Consider the following 19,606-nt stretch of genomic DNA (forward strand, 5'->3'; position numbering starts at 1 on the left):
GGGTTTGTTGCATCCCCAGCATTGCCTCAGCTCCCTCCAGTCCTTCTCCCAGCACTGGAGCTTGGACCCAGGAGAATTTCAACCTGAGTGCTCGCTGGTGACCACGTCACAGTTTCAAAGGCATTGTCCGCAGCATGGCTCTCCCTGCTTGAGAGCCCCGGTTAGGAAAGCCCAGGCGTGGCTTTCAGAGTGAATGTGCAGGATGTGAAAGTCCAGATTTAGACCCTTTTCTGCACAAGGCAGAAAACAAGAGCAATGCATTGGGTAAAATGCTTGTAGCATTCATCCTGGAATAAAAGATACTGGAAATGAAAGAAAAAAAAGTTCATCTGAATTTTGAAAACTTCATGTTGATTTGGTCTGTTTTCCACCTACCCATGCAATCGTCTCCAGCTGTTGTCACTGCTTGCATTTGGGATTTTTCTTGCAGGATGCTGTAATGTTTATTTAAGTAGGCAACGGCTTTTTTTGCCTTGCCCTTGAGAGACACTGGGGACTTTTAGGAATTCCCAGCCTCGCTTGCAACAACAGGACCGCAAAGGGCACCGGCCCTCCTTGCTTACGGAGCTCAACTTCTGAGCCCTCTCCCTCCTTGTGTCTTGCAGTCCAACAAAGTTCCCGTCGTGCAGCCATCCCACGGAGTCCACCCGCTCACCCCGCTTATCCCTTACAGCAACGACCATTTCAGCCACGGCTCCCACTCGCCCCACTTGCCCGCCGACATCAACCAGAAACAAGGTAATGGCACCACTGAGGATCTGTGTGGTGGGATGGGGACAGTGGTGGAGACCACTGAGATCAAGGCTGTCACCTTCCTGGTCCCAAATCAATGGGAAAAGTCAAAAGCTTTGGTCAACTGGGGCATTGCTTAGCAGTAGGAGTTTATTTAGCTTATTGGCAATGCTTTGTAATCTTGGTCAAGAGGAGTTTGATATCAAAAGTGCCAACCTTGCTGATCGAGTGTGCTCAGTTCTCTGTACAGGCTGTCCTGTAGCTTGAGACCAGACCAGAGCCTGCGAGAAGATGCGTAAGAGTCAACCAGAAAATGGAAAGTAATCTTTCCTTTGACTCATACCCAAACTGTTGTCAGGTTGTCATTTTGAGAAAATAAATGCTTGAAACAGGAAATATTTTGACTAAATAGGATTGGTGTCTGATAGCTAACTGGATTGTTATATGTATGTGTCCGTAGCCACACGTTATGTGGTTGTCACACAGTTTGGCTCTTTGGGTTCCTGTGTGAGTCCAGGACACGTCAATTAGCTCGCGAGGCTACGGAGGAAAGTACAGTAGGTAGAGGTTAAACCCTGAACTGTAAAATATAGGTATGTGCACAGGAATTCACACCAGCCCATCATTCTTCATGGGTTACTGGCAAGCTGAGTGTACAATCAAACTTTTCTCAACCTTACATTAGTGCCACGGAATCTTTCAACATCTTTTCAGATTACCCAGGCTTTTGCACAAACCTGGTCTTGATTTCATGTGAAAGCAAGCAAATTCACAGTTTTGTGACAAGCTACACTCAGGAAGGGATTCAGGGTCCATCAGAGCCCAGAAATCAGTGCAAAAACGGAGGCACAAAACCAGCTGTTGTGATTTGGGCAAAGGCCTCCACCCAGGAGTGATCCAAACTGTCCCAGAGACATGGGCTTCGCCAAGTAAACATCATTGCCAAAACTGATAGGGTATCAAGGATGTTCTTGGCTGGAGGATGTGCTGAATTATCCCTGGTCTGAACCCGGAGGCCACATTCTGGACTCATCAGGGATGCTGATGGGGAGGATTTAGGTCTGGTGTAAGAGATACCCAGGCACATCCTGGTTTTCTTCCAGCCAGCGCATTGCTTGTCAGCCACCAGAGCACAGCAGACTCAGCAGAAAAATACGAAGAGTTAACAAAATAAACCTATTAAAAGCTCAGCTAATGGCAGATTTCCGAATCTCAAGAGGAAGAATGCAGATTTCTAAGTCTCCCAGGAAGGCGACCCGACACACCTTCCTTCACGGTGCCTTTGCCGATGCCTTGCAGAGCACTGCCCCACCGAGAGCCCCTTGCCGTGAGCTGCCCTCAGGGACTCACTGTTAGCCTGGAAAGCCTTAAGCAATACGGGAGCAGCTCACCCAAGGGATGAGCTGGTTATATCCCTCCATGGAGGCTGTGATCAGCAGTGGAGTAGTCCCTAAGCATTCATCTCTGCAGTGGGTCAGTAATTCTGGGAAGCTGTCCTCTGGCAGCACACCCACCTGCACCCTCAGTGCAGGCACTTTCCAGTCTCTCCTTTCCCATTTAGCCTGTACATTTACATCAGAGGCAGAGGGAATCTGTCCATCCCGGAGAGCCCCCAGGTCCTATCTATGGAGAGGTTCAGACCACCATCCTCATCTGGGACCTGCCTCCGTGGTGCAGCTGTGATCAGCTTTGCATCCCTCATTCCTACACTGCTGGGGCGAGGGTTTCCTTCCCCATTCGTTCTGGATGTGTCCCATCTCTATTTTCATCGCTGAAATATCTCCCATTATCACCTAGTGTAAGCACTTGAGAGTCACCGTCGTACTCATTCTCACAGCATCCCTTTAAAGTATTTCACAGTAGCCCAAGGACACACAGACAAGGAAATACAAGCAGGATCTTCTGAGTCAGTGGCTGCTGCCCCAGCCACTGGGCCAGCGAGAATAACTTGTGCTCTGGCTTACACACCTTGTATTGTTGGAGGTCCAAATCTCAGGAAATCCTGGCAGCTGCCTAACGCAGATGCTGGTTTTGTTTGACCTTCAGGGGGCTGCTGCGTCCCACTTGAGCACAGCTGTAGCTAAATCTCATACTAAGTTATATATTCCTTTCAGTTCGGTTATGTATTTATTTTAGCTATCTCCTAATAAGATGCTTGGAATCTGTTGGTGTCATTCCTAATTAATAATCTATCATTAATAAACCTAGGAGAATAATCCAGAATTCTGAGTTTGCAAACTGCTTGCAACTAATCACCAATTTATTCAATGTATTTATTGCCCAGGACAGTTGCTGGACAATCTCTGTACACAATTTTTTGTCTGAGGCTCGTTAGGAGTCAGCATTACATGATGCTGTGGCAGACCTTGGCCCCAGCTCCCCTCCAGTTTTCCGGTCTGGGGGTCAGCTGGAGGCTGCTTTTGCCAGCAGCACCACAGTTGTCTGAGTCCCACTCGCAGCCCCAGGCTCTGCAGGGTGTTTTCAAGTCCAGATAGAAACGGATGGATGCTGCGGCTGTCTCCTCTGGCCATGCCGCCCGTGCCAGCGGCTTTGAAGATCACACAGGGATTCCCCGTGTGAAGGGTGAATTCCCACCTGGCACCATACCCACCTCTGCTGTTCCTTGGCACCCACAGAGCCCGCGAAACGATTGCTTTGAACGGGGACTCAAATTGTTTAAAATTGAGATAGAAGTGATGCCTGTTGGAGCATCCCCACTGGCTGCTCCTGGGGGGTCCCAGGGATGACTGGTGGGAAGGGGGTGTAGGAATGGCTTTGACCATCAGTTGTGCACCTGAACAGGCTCTCTGGGAAGGGCAGAGGGATGTCCGGAGTCCATCAAATCCTTACCAAAGCAAGTTGCTGGTTGGCCTCAGGGTGGCATGGAGCAGGGATGATGCTTGTGCAGGAGCAAGCTGCCTTCCCCACCCCATTACACCACTGTTTGTGATTCTGCAGCAGCATGGACAACCCACTACATCCCCACAGAGAGAACCACAGCAATAAAAAGGGCAGTTATAATATCCTGCCACTTGCAGGCAGCTCTTTCACATATATTCCCTGCTGCCCACAAGTGCCCACAGATGGAGCAGCCAGGGGTTCGGGAGCGGTCTGGGTCAGCTGGGGAGCACGCTGCTGTGTCCAACTCATCTCCTTCTCCCTTCTCCCAGGAGTGCACCGTCCTTCCCAGACCTCAGACATCCCTGGTTTCTACCCCCTCCCTCCCGGTGGAGTCGGACAGATCACGCCGTCGATGGGATGGTGAGTGTGGAGGGCTTGGCCCCACGCAGCCCCCAGCCCGCCGGCTGCTCCGTACAGGGGACTGGTTATGGAACAAATCGCATACAGCCATTCTCCGTAACCTCCACGGTGCTTTCCCCTGGCTTCATCCCTTCTGCGTGCTGTGTGATGGGGAGGAGGATTTAGCCCTGTTTTAGAGATGGGGAGCAGATCCACAGAGAGGCTGAAGGCTTTGTCTGGGTGGGGGCATCCCTGGAGCGGGGTTACAACCTGCCCAATTCAAAACTGCTTCTTGCCTTACATCTAGTTGCCTGTACAGATTAGGAAACCCAGGAAGAGCTTCCTACCCACCTCTCCTAATCACAAGAAAATCCTCTCTTTTTGAGTAAGAGGTAACTTTCTCCCTCGCCTGGGTTTTCAGCACAAACAGTGTTTTCCCTGAGCATGCTGCCACCGTGGCATAATCTAATGGGATGCTCCATCCGCTGGGCCACGGTGCTTATTAGGGTCTGAGACGCAGGGACAAAATACATTGTGGGAGAGACCTGCCCCTGTGAACGGCCCCGGTACCCGCAGCCTGGCCGTAGCACGGCTGGCTCGGCAGCACCCGCTGCCCCAGGGGGGACAGGGAAGGAGGAACCATGACCTGGAGCACTTCCAAAAAGTCCCCCCTGCATGAGCCAGCCCCAAGGAGCATCCCGCAAAGCAGAACCCATTGGGAAACCTGCCTCAGGGACATGAGTTAAAAATACCTCGGTATGTGCTCTGTGGTCATTGCCACTGGCTTTTGTCACCGTGCTCGTAAGCACACTGAGGGAGCAGGTCTGGCGGGCGGTGCCCGTGGGCATCGCCACTCTCCAGATTAATTTTTAATCCCGGTCGGTGATGCAGGGACCTTGCAGAGGCCTGCGGGGAGGCCGGTGGCTGCAGGCGGCAGGTCGGGGTGGCTGGGACAGGGGGAGAGTGCAGGGAGGGCAATTGCCGGGGCAGGCGGCCAGATTTCCCCTGGTGCTGGCTGATAAAACCCCGGCAAAGCCCAGCAGAGACCTTCAGGTACAAGAACTTATTGCAAAATGGGAGAGGCGAAGCATATTAAAACACAAAGTAAAATGTTAGCTTTTTGTTTTGTTTATGAATTTCATGTTCCAGATATTTAACCACAAGGAAACAGAGGCTGAGGCCTTTGATACAGAGTTCAGCTTCAAAGAGATTACATTTTGCCTTCTGTGCTAAATCTGCTACTCTTGGGCGATGATTTAACTCCTCATATGATGTGATTCATCCTCAGGAAAAACAAGTACTGGGGTGACTGTGCTATAACATGAAAGAAATAGTTGGGGGTGAAAAAGGAGCCTGTTTGCCAAATGCAAGGTCCACTCTTGGGGTGGGATGCTGCTAAGGGCAGCCCTGGGTGCGCAGAGGGGAAAAAGTCTGGTTTGCACGAGGTTTTGTCATTCGGTTGGTGGCAGAGGGAGTTTGCATTGCTGAGGGCTGTTCCAGCATCTGCGGGGTTTGGCATCCTCAAGCAACCTCGTCAGACATGTTCATTAGTGACTAATAGAGCAGATACGGTAAAGCAAAAAATGGCCTGACAGAGCAGAGAGCAGCACCTCGAAGGCGTGTGTCCAATAGAGCCTTTGCTCATCCATTTGCCTGCCCAAAATTTATGGAAAGAGCCCCAAAACTTCTCCCAAAGTGCCCAGTCCTCAGCCAAGGCTCAGCACAGCGGTGCAGGTGGGTGCAGAAGTGGCAGCGTTGACCCCGTGCAGGAGGCAGCGGGCAGCAGGGGCTGCATGCCTGGGATGCTCCTGCCGGGGATGCTCGTGCCGGTGCTGCTGAGCTGGGGTGGCCACACGCGGGAAGCAGCTTTTCCTCCACGAGCTGGCAGACAGGAGATGGGCAGAAACAGGCTTTGTTCTCGCTGAGTGCTTCGGGAGGAGGAGCTGCAATCACTCTCTCTGTAATTAGCTGGGATGACGTTTGGATAAAAGCCTCCCAGAGTCCAGTCAAATGAGTTTTGCTCACAGGAGCCTGGCAGCAAATATCAGCTGGGAGCCTGCGAACTGTGTTGCTCACCCGCGCCCCGGGCCGAGCGGTGGCAGTGCCACGGCAGCCCCTCCATGGCTTTTTTCCAAGCCACCCTCCCATCACTGGGTGATACAGGCAGTAATCATGCATTCCCAACCATCAGGGATTGATTTTGCAATTGCATTAATTTGCACGTCAGAATCACTTTGAATGAAGCCACGAGTGCCCGGCTCCTTTTCTATCCCAATATCTCAGCCTGCAGTAACGCGTGTCGCTTCTGGATTAGCTCCGAGTGTTTTCTCGGCCCTGAGGCAGGCGCGTTCTACTTCAAAGGTTGTTTCGGTTTCCCGAAGCGCAGTAGCACTTGGCTGTTTGTTGGTGTGTTTATACCCGCCGACATCTAAGGGGTGGGAGAGGGCTTCTGCCTGGCAGGGTGTAAACAGAGCCCGCCGCCTCGGCTGCCTTTCCTACAGACAGATGCTGCAGATTTCGGTCAAGCTGAGACACAGCAGCTCCCGGAGCGGCAGAAACAGAAACCTCCTTCCTTCCCAGCGCGGCTCGAGGGCCTGACTGCCACAGCGCTGTCCTTATTCCTCTTCAGGGCAGAAACTGGCCTTAGCCCTGAAAAATCCCTGGTATCCAGGAGCTCGGTCTCCCACAGGGCAGCGGGGTGGCACCACACTCAATGATAATGGGCTTTTTTTGCTTATTAGAGCTGAAAATAGCTGGTGCTGGTCTTAGGCACAGCTCTGTGCGGGCTGGCCAGAGACAGCACGAGCTTCTGCATGGGTTTAAGCACCCCATCGCGTCCTCCTCGGGCATCTCGGTTTCCATGCGCATTTTTAGGCTTGGAGCATCTTTTGGCAGGTTTGCAGAACAAGCCAAGGTATTTTTGAGCTATCTCCATATGAAAACGTGGGGGGTTTCCCTTGCTGGGAACAACAAGGAACTTCCTGCATAGTTATTTTACTGTCTCAAAAATTTCCAGGTCTGGTACATGCCCAGTCCCCAGTATGAAACAACTTTCAAAAGAAACGTAGGACCAAGCTTTTGGCTTGTTTAAAAATGACGGGCGTCCTTAAAAAGATGCACTGGGGAAATTAGAGCATTTCTGCAGCATGTACGAGGGCAGAGTAGGTGCTTTCTCTCTGAACACCAGGACGTTCCCATGCTCGGGCATCCTCCCAGGGCATCCCACGACCGTGCAGCCTCTTGTGCACCGCACAGAGAGGCACTCTGACCAGGCTTTAGGTTTTTCATCAAACTGTTCTTTCAAGCAACTTCTTCTGTGCAATAGCAACAGCTCCTAATTTTTCAGCACACCTCCGCATTTTGCGTTTTAATGGGATAAACTCAAAGCTGCAGTGTTACTCAACACGGGGGACGGAGGGGGGGGTCAGAGTTGGATCCAACCTTTGCAGGGAGGCCCAGCTTCTCCTAAAATACCGTCCAAGTCCCACATTGCCCCTTGAGCCCAGGGGACACCCTGAGCATCCCATCACGCAGAGCTCCTGGCGCACTGGTGCTCTGAAGTCCCCTTAGCAAAGGGTGTCTTTAGGAAACACCACATAGCTGTAGATACTTTATAGACTCTTTCTTCCCGATCCCAGGCAGAGCCAGTCTGTCTATCCGCTCCCGTCATGTGGATTTAGACAGCCGTATTCGTCAGCGCTTTCTGCTGGGGCTTCTTTCTCCAGGTGAGTATGAGCTGTGTGAGACAGGGCAGCAGCTCAGCTGGTCTCGCAGCTTGCAGTTTGTGCAGTAGGAGCTTGCAGCAGACCGTGGCCACCCAGGGACAGCCACACACCTTCCTCAGGCACCCGTGGGAAGGGAAGGAGCTTTTAGGCAGTGCCTGGTCCAAAGGCCAGTCAGGGGAATATTGAGCATCCCGGGAGGAGAAACCCCTGCCTTCAGCTCAGCATTGGGAAAAGGGGATGAAATCCATTGCTCAGGATTTTGCTCCTTGTCACTAACCCTGAATATATCCCTGCCGCCACCACCGCTGAGTTTTGCTCTGCAGAGAGTGATCTGTTTTATTTGGTCTCAGCCTTAAAAGCAGGACAGGCAGCGGGCAGCAATTTGCTGTCCCCCCATCAGTACAACCCAGCCCTCTGAGATGTAAGTGCAGCTCCTGCCTCCCCCGTCCCATCATCGGGCAGCACGGGGCTGGCACGGCCATGGGCTGGACCCTGTGCACGGGAAGGGGTCAGCGGGAGCTGGCCACGTCGCTGCCCTGCTTCCCCCCGCGAGGACCTGGCCGGGCGCCACGACCCGCCTTAAATACCGAGGGGGTTGAGCCACATAGCACAGCCCCGGACCATTCATACTGCAAGTTTATGGTCACCTTAGACCAAATTTTGCCCTCTGTAAATAATCCAGACCCCAGCGATGTCCTGGTGAGCAAAATACATCCCCTGTGGATGGAAATCACAGAGCCCAGCCCCTCTGGGCATGCTGGTGGGCAAAGCCCCCATGGCTCCAGCAAGGACGGCAGTGCCGCGGGGATGCCTGTGCTCTGTGTGCTCACGCACCAGCTTTTGCTTCTGCTTCGTGTTGTCCTGAAGAGCCGTTAGTGGAGGATTCCTGCAGGAAAATCATGCAAACCCTTACCTGTGCAAACCCTTACCCATGCAAATCTTTACCTGTGCAAAACCCTTGATCCATGCAAACCCTTATCCCTGCCACAGATGCGAGGGAGCGCTGCCAGCCCTCCTTGCTTTCTGAGGCATTGTTTTGCCCAACCTCGAAGGCAAAGGCCAGAGAGGAGCTAACGGTTCCCTGCGGAGGCCCGGCAGCCTCCCTGAGGCCGGTGCAGGAGCTCCCACTTGCAGGATTTCGGGGTGGATTTTGCAGCGCTGCTGCAGCCGAGAAAGTACACCTGGTCAGATAAGGATCAGACTGTGCTGGTGGATTAAATTAAACAGCTTTTCTTTTTGTGCCAGCATATCTAATGAACAATTCATCTCCCATGGGCAATTCTGCCATCTCAAGCTGCAGTCATAAAGTGGCAAGCTTGGCAAAGCTGACTGCTGGCTTTAGCCTCTAAAACTCGAGAGAGAGCTAATGAAGCTTGAAAGCTGGTGAGACCTCTCGTGATCTCAGTCCCATGTTGGTGGAGAACATTGCTTAGGCAAGGTGCACCTCCTAGAGTTGCAGTTTGGTTCATGTTCAGACTTAATGCTATTTCTGTTAAAAGAAAGGTGTGGGGTGGTCCTAATCACTCCCATCCAAACCCTGGGATGAGTTTGTTGTTCCTTTTTGCAGTGCTAATAAGATATTACAACAACAGAGATCTGAGTAGCTGAAACCGCTGGTTGAAAGCTCCCTTGATCTCGGTCAGGCTGACTCCTGCTGCAGGCTGGTTTCCTCACCACTGTGCGGCACCCGGACCCTTTCCACCCATGTGTCCGCGGCTCGGCCGGCCGTGCCTGCTGCCAGTATGGCACAGACGACACCGGGGTGGTGGGCACTGCCTGCCCCGCGCCAGCCTGGCACCACCCGCGGGTTTGCTTTCCGTGTCCTCCGCTTACCATCTGCTTCTGCCACGTCAGAGTGCCGTCTTGTGAGACACACCGCTCCGGCTGCCCGAGCATCCCGAGCATCCCCAGCACAGCCCTCCCGGCGCGGCTCATCCGCTCTCTGTTGCAGGTTCACTCACCCGCTGATGCTGGGCTCTGGCATGCACACCACCGGCATCCCGCACCCCGCCATCGTGCCCCACTCTGGCAAGCAAGAGATGGAGCACTATGACCGAAACATGTAAGTTGGAAGTGCCGGCAGGGCTTGACAGCGTTAGCGCCTTAATACCCATTTCCTTTATCCCTATTAATGCTTGCACGGGGGGAGGATGGATGAACACTGAGCTCTGCCTGCATCAGGCCACAGCACACATCCAAGGTGCGGATCTCAGGCCCCCCACCCACTCGTGCTGTCGGGTTGGTTTGGTGTTGAGTCTTCTGCTGAGCTTGGTGCCGCCAGGCAGCCGGGCTGGATGGTGGCTCTGATGCTGACAGCTCCTCTTTCCGTCCCACCAAGGAAACCTCAACCAGAACCAAAGAGAGAGAAGGAAGCCAAGAAGCCCACTATCAAGAAGCCCCTGAATGCTTTCATGTTGTATATGAAAGAAATGCGGGCGAAAGTCATTGCCGAGTGCACCCTGAAGGAGAGCGCTGCTATCAACCAGATCCTGGGGAGGAGGGTAAGAGCACACGGGGTTCAGTGCCGTCATCCCAGTGCAGCATCTCCGTCCCTTACCGCTGCTCTTAAGCATGTAACAAGCAGCTGCTTTCAAACCCGGGTGCTCTTATCCCTTAAACGCACAGGGTCGGATGTGCCCCAGAGCAGGGCGGCTGTGGTGGAGACGGGCTGGGAGGGTTGACACCAGAGGGGACAGCGGGGCCACATCTCACCACTGCGCTTGTCCTTGCAGTGGCACGCGCTGTCCCGGGAGGAGCAGGCCAAGTACTATGAACTGGCTCGCAAGGAACGGCAGCTCCACATGCAGCTCTACCCCGGCTGGTCTGCCAGAGACAACTACGTGAGTGGCTGCCGCAGCTCGGACCCCCTTCCCATGGCATGGCCAGAAATGACCCAGGGGGGCTGACAACTGGTGTTTGCCAAACAACCCACCTGTCCCTGGTAATGTCGTTCCTGATGGCACGATAGCTATAGAAATTCACATTTCAGGGGTATTTTGAACATTGTCTTGGCTCATTGCCTATCTATAGCACAAATGTTATAGCTCCCCAGCTACCACAACCATTTGTTCGCTTATTGTCTGAGTAAATACAAGTAGAAAGGAAGAGAACTTTTAAATGATGTGGATGATCTTTGGAAATATAATTTTATGGAAACCCACTGCTTTGTGCATCTCAGGCAGCAGCTGAGACATCAGCTCAGTGGGAACAGAGCATGGGGCAGAGATGCAGGAGGAGAAACTCGGGGTGTGATGTCCAGGGGGGCTGGGCGGGCACCTGTAGCGCACTCAGCTCCATTCGCTTTGCGGTAGCACCTTGTTTGTCAGCTTGAAATCATGGAGCTGGGTACTGCAGGCTCTGTAGTCCTGGCCACGTGGGGCTGAGCCCAAGGACATGCTGTAAGTTTGGGGCAATTTGCTGAATTGCAGGCTGCCATCTCTGTTCTGCAGGTTTAAAACTAGCACAGGGTGTCTGCCTGAGCCATTATGCTCATAGGAGCATAATAATAATGGGAAATAATTGTCAAAAAGGCAAAACAGGAAAGTGTAAGCTGCTTTCTCTGAGTTGTAGTGCAAACCTCGGTCTCGCAGGCTGTTCAGGTCCGATTTCGGACTCTCCGTGGGGTTGCATCTGAAGCAGCAGCCCCACGTATTGCAGGGCACGTAAGCGGTGCTCACAGGATGACAGTCACCAAGTTTCTATCTGTTCCTGAGGGACATTGATCCCACCCTGACCAATCATTATTTGAGGACCCTGACCAAATCAAGCACACCACGTTCAAAGTATTCAAATGCAATTTGAGCAAACACAGACAACAGCACTGCTTGCTCTGTGGGGTTGTGAGCTCAACCCAGCTCTTTGGCGAGCCTGTTTCCAAACCAAGCTTGCTGTTGGGGGAAAAAAAAAACCTTTCCAGATCGAAAAAAGAAAAAAAAAAATCCCCCAAACCAGGCATTGGCTGCTGAGCGGAGCAGCTGAGCCATGCAGCAAATAGCGGTTGTTCTCAGCAATAAAAATTATCTAGTGCAGAGGGCCCTGAAACACGCTGAGTGTTGGGATCATGCATTCTTGTAGCCAGAAGAGCTTTCCCTGCATACAAGGGAAAGAAGGGAAGCTCCAGCCTTGGTCTTCCCCAGTTTTGGCTGTAGCAAGGTACATTGCCGCAGCAATTGATGCCAAACTGATCCCCGAACGTGAGCAGAGAAAAAATGTGTTTGGTTTTTATAGAGAGCCAACTTGACTGTACATCTAAAACAGTGGCTCTTTCTGGAGGGGGCTGTGGTGCACTTGCCACGCTGGCACGGCCGGGGCTCCCAGGGCCCCCTGCTCCCTGGGGAGAAGCAGTGGCAGCTCCTGGGCTGGCCGGCAGGACAAAGCTGCTTCATGGCTCATGGTGGTAGGGCCCGCACTTGGGAAGCCTCTGGGCTACTCCATGGAACGTTTACAGGTTCCTCTTAAAAAAAAAATTCATTTCCTCTTAGCTATATTAATCACTTCAGCAGCAGCGTGTTAAACAAGGTGTCATAGGTGTAGCAGTGCCCCAGAAGCACAGGATACACTCCGGGTCTTTTCTAGTGGCTTTCTTCTCAACTGTTTTGATCTTACATGCCTAACGAGCTCATTAGAGACCCTGAAGCAAAGCACATGTAAGTCTTCAGACATCCATCCATCCACTCTAGGGCTCTGCCCTTTGATCTAAGGCTCTGTCGTTTCCCTCGCAGCTGCTTGCTTTCCCCTGGGAGCTGCACGGCGAGCACCCATCCAGCCCACCCTGACCCGAGCCCTCCTTCCAGAAAGCCCAAATGCTGCTGAGGGTGAGAAAACATCCTTACACAGACCAAGAACACCCCAAAAAAACCCCAAAAAACAGAGGGCAGAAGTGATGCAGAAAAAGCAGAGGTTACAGAAGCCCCCAGCCTGCGTTTCCCTGCAGCAGTACAGATATCCCTGTCTCCTTGCAAGCACGGACCAGGAGCTCGGCATCCATATGCAGCTTTGCAGGATTAGTGCTGGATGCTGCCACCCTCCGGAGCTGCCCTTAGAGAAACCGAGAAGAGTCTCTAAGAACCAAAGGTGCTGCCCCAGTTTCTCTAAGGGCGGCTCCAGAGGGAGGCAGCATCTGGAGAGCATCAGCATCTGGAGGGCAGCAACATCGCTAAGAGCAAGGCACCATCTTCCTCCAAGACCAAGCGCATCCTCCACAGAAATCTCAATCCCGTAGCATCCTTCATCTTGGCAAGGGCTGGTTCCTTGCTCCGGAAGAGTTTTTTCCTCCGTGGCTAGAGGGCTCTGAATGCACACGTTGGCTCTCCCAGCACCGGCAAGCAGCTGCTTTGGGTCTTATGGTCGTTGCAAGAGATGCTTTTCTCTCCGGAGCTTGAGCAGGGAGGAGGAGGAGGAGGAATGTAGGTCACTTCTGCAGCACGTGATGCAGATATCGGGCAGGAAATACAGTTGCTCCCACACTGAAGAAAAAGCTTACCGCAGCTCGGAGCTTTCCACCTTCACTCAAACCACAAGAAGTCATATAAAAAGTCACAGGTCAAAGGCAGCCCCATGAGCTGCCTGCTCCACGCAGGCCAGATTTGCTCCTGTGCCGCTGTGCCCTCGTTAATAAGCTCATTAGGAGATGAGGGGATTTGTTGTGTATTGTGAGTCAGAGAGGCAGTTTGGGGATAAAACTGGGTTTTCTTGTTAGTGAATAAAGAAAACAGAAGAATGAGAAATGGGCCCAGAGCTGTGAAAGCACTAAAATAGAGAGATAAGTATTATTTGAAAATAAATTTCTGGGGATTTCCTAAAACTTTCTTTCCCATTTGAAATCGGGGTGCTCCTGCTGGTAACACGTTATGGAGCCATTTCTGTTCAGGTATAAGGCACCACATTAAAGCGCGTATTGGAAATAGGGAAGGTGCTAAAATGGGCCAAGTGCTTTTTAGAAAAATAAAGACTGAGGAGGAATAAGAATATGCCAGGAGGATCAGCTGTTGATCAGACTGCCTCCTTTGTATGCAGTAAATCTTGTTTAATTCTATTAATCTAGTTAAATCTATTAATTAAATAATTAATTAATTACAGCAATGATGGGTGGGATTCCCAGGTGAGACACATCAGGGTGGGCCGAGGAGGACTGGCAGGAGTTGGCAGAGGTGCTGAGCAGTGCAGGCACAGGTGCTGGGTTTATTATTGTTGTTTTGCATCCACTAATGTTTTCTCTTGCAACTTCTTACACAGCCTGCAGTGTAAGTCAGGGTCTCAGCTGTGTTTGTAGTGTGGTTGTGGACTCATAATACAGAGCAGGGGAGCAGCATGTTGGGAAGATGGAGCAGAGTGGGAGCAGGGATGCGGTCGCCGTCTCCTCTGAGTTTCTGTTGCTGTTTCTGTGTATGTGCGGATCTCGTGCAGAGTGGTTTTGGGATGAGTCAAAATGCCTGTGGTGCTGGATCTGGGGGTACTGGAAATGAGGAGGTTATTCCTGAGAAAAGGTACATGTCCAGAACAAATTTGTGCCGTGTAAAAGGCAGCCACCAGCATGTGTGCAAACACAAATTTGGATGGTTGCTTTGAGAGTTCCTCCTGGGTTTCTTCTCAGGAGCATTGGACTGGGCAGTTGGGGAAAGGAAAGGGATGCCCACATAGATAAACCTGAGCAGATCCCCTTGCAGCGATTCCCAGTTCATCTCTCCCTGGAATCGGCAGAGCTGGCAGCACCACGGCTGTTACAGCTGAGGACCTGGCCGCTCGCCTGGGCGGCGGCAACAGCGTTCCCTGGCAGCCTGATCCAGCCCTGAAAACCCTGTGCAGCACCCTCGGTCTCCTGGGAGCGTGGACTAACGGCCTTTCCTTTGATTTCCTAGGGGAAAAAGAAGAGACGAACACGGGAAAAGCAGCAAGATTCCAACTCAGGTAAATGTGTGCGGCTCAGTGGCTGTCCTTCCATTTCTGCTCAGAGGGCATAATCCGAAGGCAAAGCTGTTGTCGTGTTTTACTGTGTTTTCTTTTATTCTCCTGAGCTTAACGAAAGAAATATGCTTTTTTTTTAAGACATGGTACATTAACATTTCTGTGACTTTTTCATAGACATGTTTGAATTAGAACATGGGTAGTTTGTGAAAACCAAAAAACTAGATTTTTGGCAAGCATGTAACATGTTTGAATTAGAACATGGGTAGTTTGTGAAAACTGAAAAACTAGATTTTGGCAAGCGTGTAACTTCATATAAATTATCACTAAACTTAATCTATTCAAAACAGCCGGGTGAATGTCCCCCTCAGCCCTACAGATACCATTAATTAAAGAAAAACTCCTCTCAAATGCATCAATATTGCGTGTGGGACTAAATGCAGTGACAGGATTGAAGATCACCCATGGGACTACCCCAAATTCAGTTTTCATTTCAAAGTCACCTAGAGTTCAAGCAAAGTCATACTAAAAACCAGTACCAGTTGCCTCCCTGCACCACACCGTTTATTAGAAAAGGCCCTTTTGACAGATTTCAGCTGGTGACACACGTGTTCCCGTCATCCACGGCTGTTCCTGTGCTGGTTTCTGAAGCATTACTGCCATATCAGGAATAAATAATATCTATACCACTAAATATTCATTGTAAAACACTGAGAGACTGTCCTTGCCCACTATGGCATCACATATACATGAAGTTAAGACAGCCTGTTTTTTCCAGTACATCCATTCTGTGATTGCCTGTAGACTTACAAAGAGCTTTTCCTGCTCTCCAGCCTACCAGTTCATTACTGCTCATTGCTCTAACTTACTTTTGGATGAAATTAAGTCAGCCAGATGATAGGCTGTTGGCTTTCTAAGCAAAACACTGGTTCTCTCTCCCTCCAGAAATGCTCCCTGGGGAGGGTGCCAGGTCAGCCTGTTGCTCTCCTGGCCTTGCACAGCCATGCAAAGACCTGTCACACCTGAGTTGAGGACCCCAAGGTGCATCTGGGTGGTTCTGTTGTTGGTTAGGACATGGGAGTCCAGCTCTGGTGTTATTGCTGTGGATTACACGTCCATGCAACCAGAATCCCACAGCCGGCATTAATGCATAAAGTTCAGATTATCTCATTAATTTAGTGAATCATTGTTGGATGACCTCTTTGAATTGTCCGTAAAAAGCAATTCCATGACTGTGTCCCAGTAGTATCTTCAGTTTAGTTGATCTCATTCAGTGTCTAGACTGATAAGGGGAATGCAAGTTTTTAGGCTTATATGTAGTGTGTGTATATATTTATATATCCATATATATGCCTTGTCTGTGTGATACAAAAATGATAATTTCACCTGTTATGGATTGAAAACCAACTGCTGGTCATACACAACAGGAGACACTAGTAGTGGCTGAAAGAGGGAGCGTGAATCCAGCACAGAAATGCGCTGTTCAAATCCCATTTATTGCACTAGAGAAAAAACATGATGTGCCTGAAAGCAAATAGGGCTTCACCCTAATGAGTCCCATAATTATACAGCAAAACTGCCACATTTTAGGAAAGGCCATGGAGAACAGCTTTTCCGTTAAAACTGGAAGGGGAATGGTGGGGGGCAGAGTAGAATAACCTGGGCCTGGGTCTCTTTGGTGCTAACTCTGCTTTCAGCCTGCTTCTGCAACGTTTCCTCCTCTTCTTTTCCGTGCGCAGTCCGAGCTCGCTGGCAGCCCCGTTTAGTTGCTGCTGGAAAGGCAGGGAGCAGGTAAGGATGCAGACACAGGAGGCAGGCAGCACCCATGGGATTTGGCAGCTTTTCCAAACTTAAGAAATTCAAAGAGCTGTGAATTTCCCCATAATTGCCCATATTTCCCAGAGCTGAGGCCATTTCCCAGACCTTCTTCTCCAGCTGCCAGCAGTGATCACTGATATTTGCCTAACGATCACTTTTTTCCAGGAGAGGTGGTGCCAGCACTGGTCTGTTGCAGAAAAAAAATTGTAGTCTGTTAGTCGTGTGTTCAAGTGGCTAAAATGATGTTGCCTCTTTTCTTCCTCCTGCTCCTCCTCCTCTTTGTGCCTCTGCCTTGCCCATTCTCCGCCACGCATGCTTCTGTGTTCAGATCCTGCCTCTCCTAAGAAATGCAGAGCTCGCTTTGGCCTCAACCAACAAACGGACTGGTGCGGCCCGTGCAGGTGTGTATCAGCATCTCCTCGCTGCTGGGGTGCTCCTGGGCGAGCGGGTTCGGCTCTGTGCATGCTCCTGCAGCCATCCCAGCGCCGGCAAGAGCTGCTTCGGCCAGGTGGGGATGGGGTTTTTCTCTGGGCATTGTCAGGAGTTGTCTGAGCTGCAAGGGTCAGGCTGAACCCTGAGTTTCTTAACCCCCGGGGGCGATGTTGGTGTAATGCTGTACATGTTCTTGGCTGATGGACTTCCCTGGTGTTAAAAGCTTATTTCCAGGGTGGAGACCGCTGTGACGCTGATGTGGAGTTTTTTTCCCCTGTTAGAGATTTCCTATTGCATAAATAGCACCCTAGGACCAGTAGTGAGTAGTTAGTGTTTTATTTTTCCTATTTATACTGGGGCTAACCATGTATTTGGAGATCCACCTCTTCTTGGCCCTGAAGTTTGGCAGTGCCCACCGTGGGGTGGGAGAGCCTCAAGCAGTGAGACAGTTTGCAAGTGCTCTGTGCCTCGGGCTCCTAGGGAATGGATGTGGCCAGGCGATGGTAAAGCTTAGTGCGTGAACCGAGTGCTGCCTGGCTCAGGGGATCTGCAAATGCAGCCGGGCAGAAAAAGCTCCTGGGGGGCTTCTGGACCTGGGCACGGAAGTATGGAGAGAGGCTCCAGCCTGGACAGAGGTCTACAATTCATAGCACGTTTTTATCCCAATGTGTTGAGGACTTTAGCAAAACCTGGAAGTAAAGTATTGCTTGATGTGCTTACTGCAGCTTAAAGTGACTAAAATCACTTTACCCAAATCTGAGCCCCCAAGCGCAGCCCTGCGGCATCCCACCAGCGCTTGGCCACTGACCCCGCTGGCAGCCCGAGCGGCCGTGGCGGGAGCTCAGGCCCCCGTGGCTGAGCCCGAGGGGAGCTCCCCTCCTGCCACCGTGTCCCGCACCTCGGGGTGCTCCACAGCAGTACACCTCCCCGCTCGCCTGTTACACGTGAGGCGATGTCATCAAGCACCATTTTTTAACTAATTAGGAATCTGGACAGAGCCCCCTTAATGTCTCATCAATACTTCCCCTTGAGTGTCCAGACGGGGATTTTTGTGATCCCCGTCGCTTACACAGCAATGCCGCTGAGCCGAGAGCCCCGCCGCGCAGGGCACGGCTGCAGCTCTGCGGGCAGTTCCTCAGCTTCACTCTGCCTTCGTTTGAACTCTCCTCATTCGGCTTCTCCTCTGCGCCGCTTCCCAATTAACACAGGCTGCTGAAGTGCTCGGAGACCTTAGCATGCTTTTATTTTTTAACCTTTGCCTCTCAAACCCGGGTTAGTCACAGCTGTTCTGTAATTCCCCGTACTAATGTGCTGCTGCCAGCTCAAGGGCTCCTGCCGTACCCACTCTGGTCACCTGCGGAGAGCAACTTCCACTGGAGGATTTCCACTCCCCAGGAGAGGTTAACTGGTTAAAACTGGGTGTTCCTCCTCTAGAGCTTTCACCCTCCTCCCGCTCACCCCGGGCAAACGGCTCCAGGGTGCTGTAGTTCCTAAAGGGAGAGGGGTAAATCCCTCTAGCTGTGTAATAGCCACATCAACCGTAGCCCGCTAACCAGTTCATTGCCAGCAATCTGTAGTCTCAGATCTGGGTTTTTTAAATCGAATCAGTGAACCGATGGATGGATAGATTTGTATCACCTTAAACAGGTCATTGCAACTCCCCATCCTGCAGCTACTCCTGAGACGTCCATGGGAAATACAGCTTCTCCTCGGGCTTGTCTGCTCTGGGAAATTACAGCCCGTGTAAAATCACCTCCAAGTTAAATATTCAGTTCAGCAGGGCTGTCGTGTTTCATATTGCATTAATTGGGTCACCACGGCTAACGATGACACTGACAGCAGTAATAGCACTTCTCTTGTTCACATCCAGTGCAAAGTCATGTTTAATACTGGACTAGTTAATACATATTCTAACACTGTCTAGTTTTTCATTAGTAAGATCAAAGAAAGGTGTATGCCCGCATTAGCAAGTTCTCCATTTGATCTGTTTTCCTCAAATGAGACAGCCGAGGCAGGGAGCCGGGTGGGAGGAAGATGTTCTTTTTAGCTGTTTTAGCTGTAAAGTCATTAATGCCATCTCCAGCAGAGGAATTGTTCCCTCACTGCTATTAAGGTGACATCTTGAGAGCTCTTTTGTTTAAAACTATACTGAGATGCTCGAGGACCCATAGCAGGTGACGTGAGGGATCTGTCGCACGAAGAGAAGGAAAACGAGCTCAACACAGAGGATGTAAAGGCAACATGAGACAGTGCGAGGGGCTGACTGGAGGGCCAGGAGTGGTTAAAGTCATCTGGGCGTATGAGATGACAACTGGAACTCAGACTAAATATTCCTGGTTTTGATACTGACCAGCAGAATTGTCAAAGGATGTGGAGAAATCGTGCCCAAATCCAGTTACAGCAAGGATGATGCAGGACTCGTATTTCTGAGACCCCCAAATCATAACATATGAACAAGTGGGGAACCTGAATACCCTCTCCAGGGGGATGGAGGGAGGCTGGGCCCTGCTCCCCCGGCACTGCTGTCTTCGGGATCTTCCTGGGCCCAGCGGGCTTCTTACTAGAAAAGTGGGGCTAGGGGAGGAGAGTTGCCACGGATGGGTACTTGTCTGTAAATAACCCTTTCTGTGAGTAAATCTTCCCCGGCTGACGAGCTCTGTTTGTCACGCTCCATGGAGAAGAAGCGCGGAGCGGAGTCTTTCACAGCTGCAGGTTCGTTCAGGTTGTTCTTCTGCCTGATCTTTCTCTCCAGTGTC

General features: G+C 51.3%; 1 protein-coding gene across 6 annotated transcripts in view; it reads left to right on the forward strand.

Moving 5' to 3' along the window:
• The window catches only part of TCF7 (transcription factor 7), a 77,558-nt gene that overhangs the window by 50,489 nt on the left and 7,463 nt on the right, over positions 1-19,606 (forward strand). For 3 of the 6 annotated variants that reach the window (XM_087753965.1, XM_087753966.1, XM_087753969.1), the window contains exons 4-11: positions 606-738; positions 3,903-3,993; positions 7,611-7,697; positions 9,649-9,759; positions 10,036-10,198; positions 10,430-10,537; positions 14,555-14,603; positions 16,747-16,819. In XM_087753965.1, the coding sequence (XP_087610091.1) occupies positions 606-738; positions 3,903-3,993; positions 7,611-7,697; positions 9,649-9,759; positions 10,036-10,198; positions 10,430-10,537; positions 14,555-14,603; positions 16,747-16,819 (815 nt within the window). The remainder of the gene's footprint in view (positions 1-605; positions 739-3,902; positions 3,994-7,610; positions 7,698-9,648; positions 9,760-10,035; positions 10,199-10,429; positions 10,538-14,554; positions 14,604-16,746; positions 16,820-19,606) is intronic. The other 3 variants (XM_087753967.1, XM_087753968.1, XM_087753970.1) reach the window with 3 other exon arrangements.

Source organism: Nipponia nippon, unplaced genomic scaffold (genome assembly GCF_047370975.1).
Source record: "Nipponia nippon isolate SJK-2023a ecotype South Korea unplaced genomic scaffold, ASM4737097v1 scaffold_17, whole genome shotgun sequence".
NCBI lineage: Eukaryota > Metazoa > Chordata > Aves > Pelecaniformes > Threskiornithidae > Nipponia > Nipponia nippon.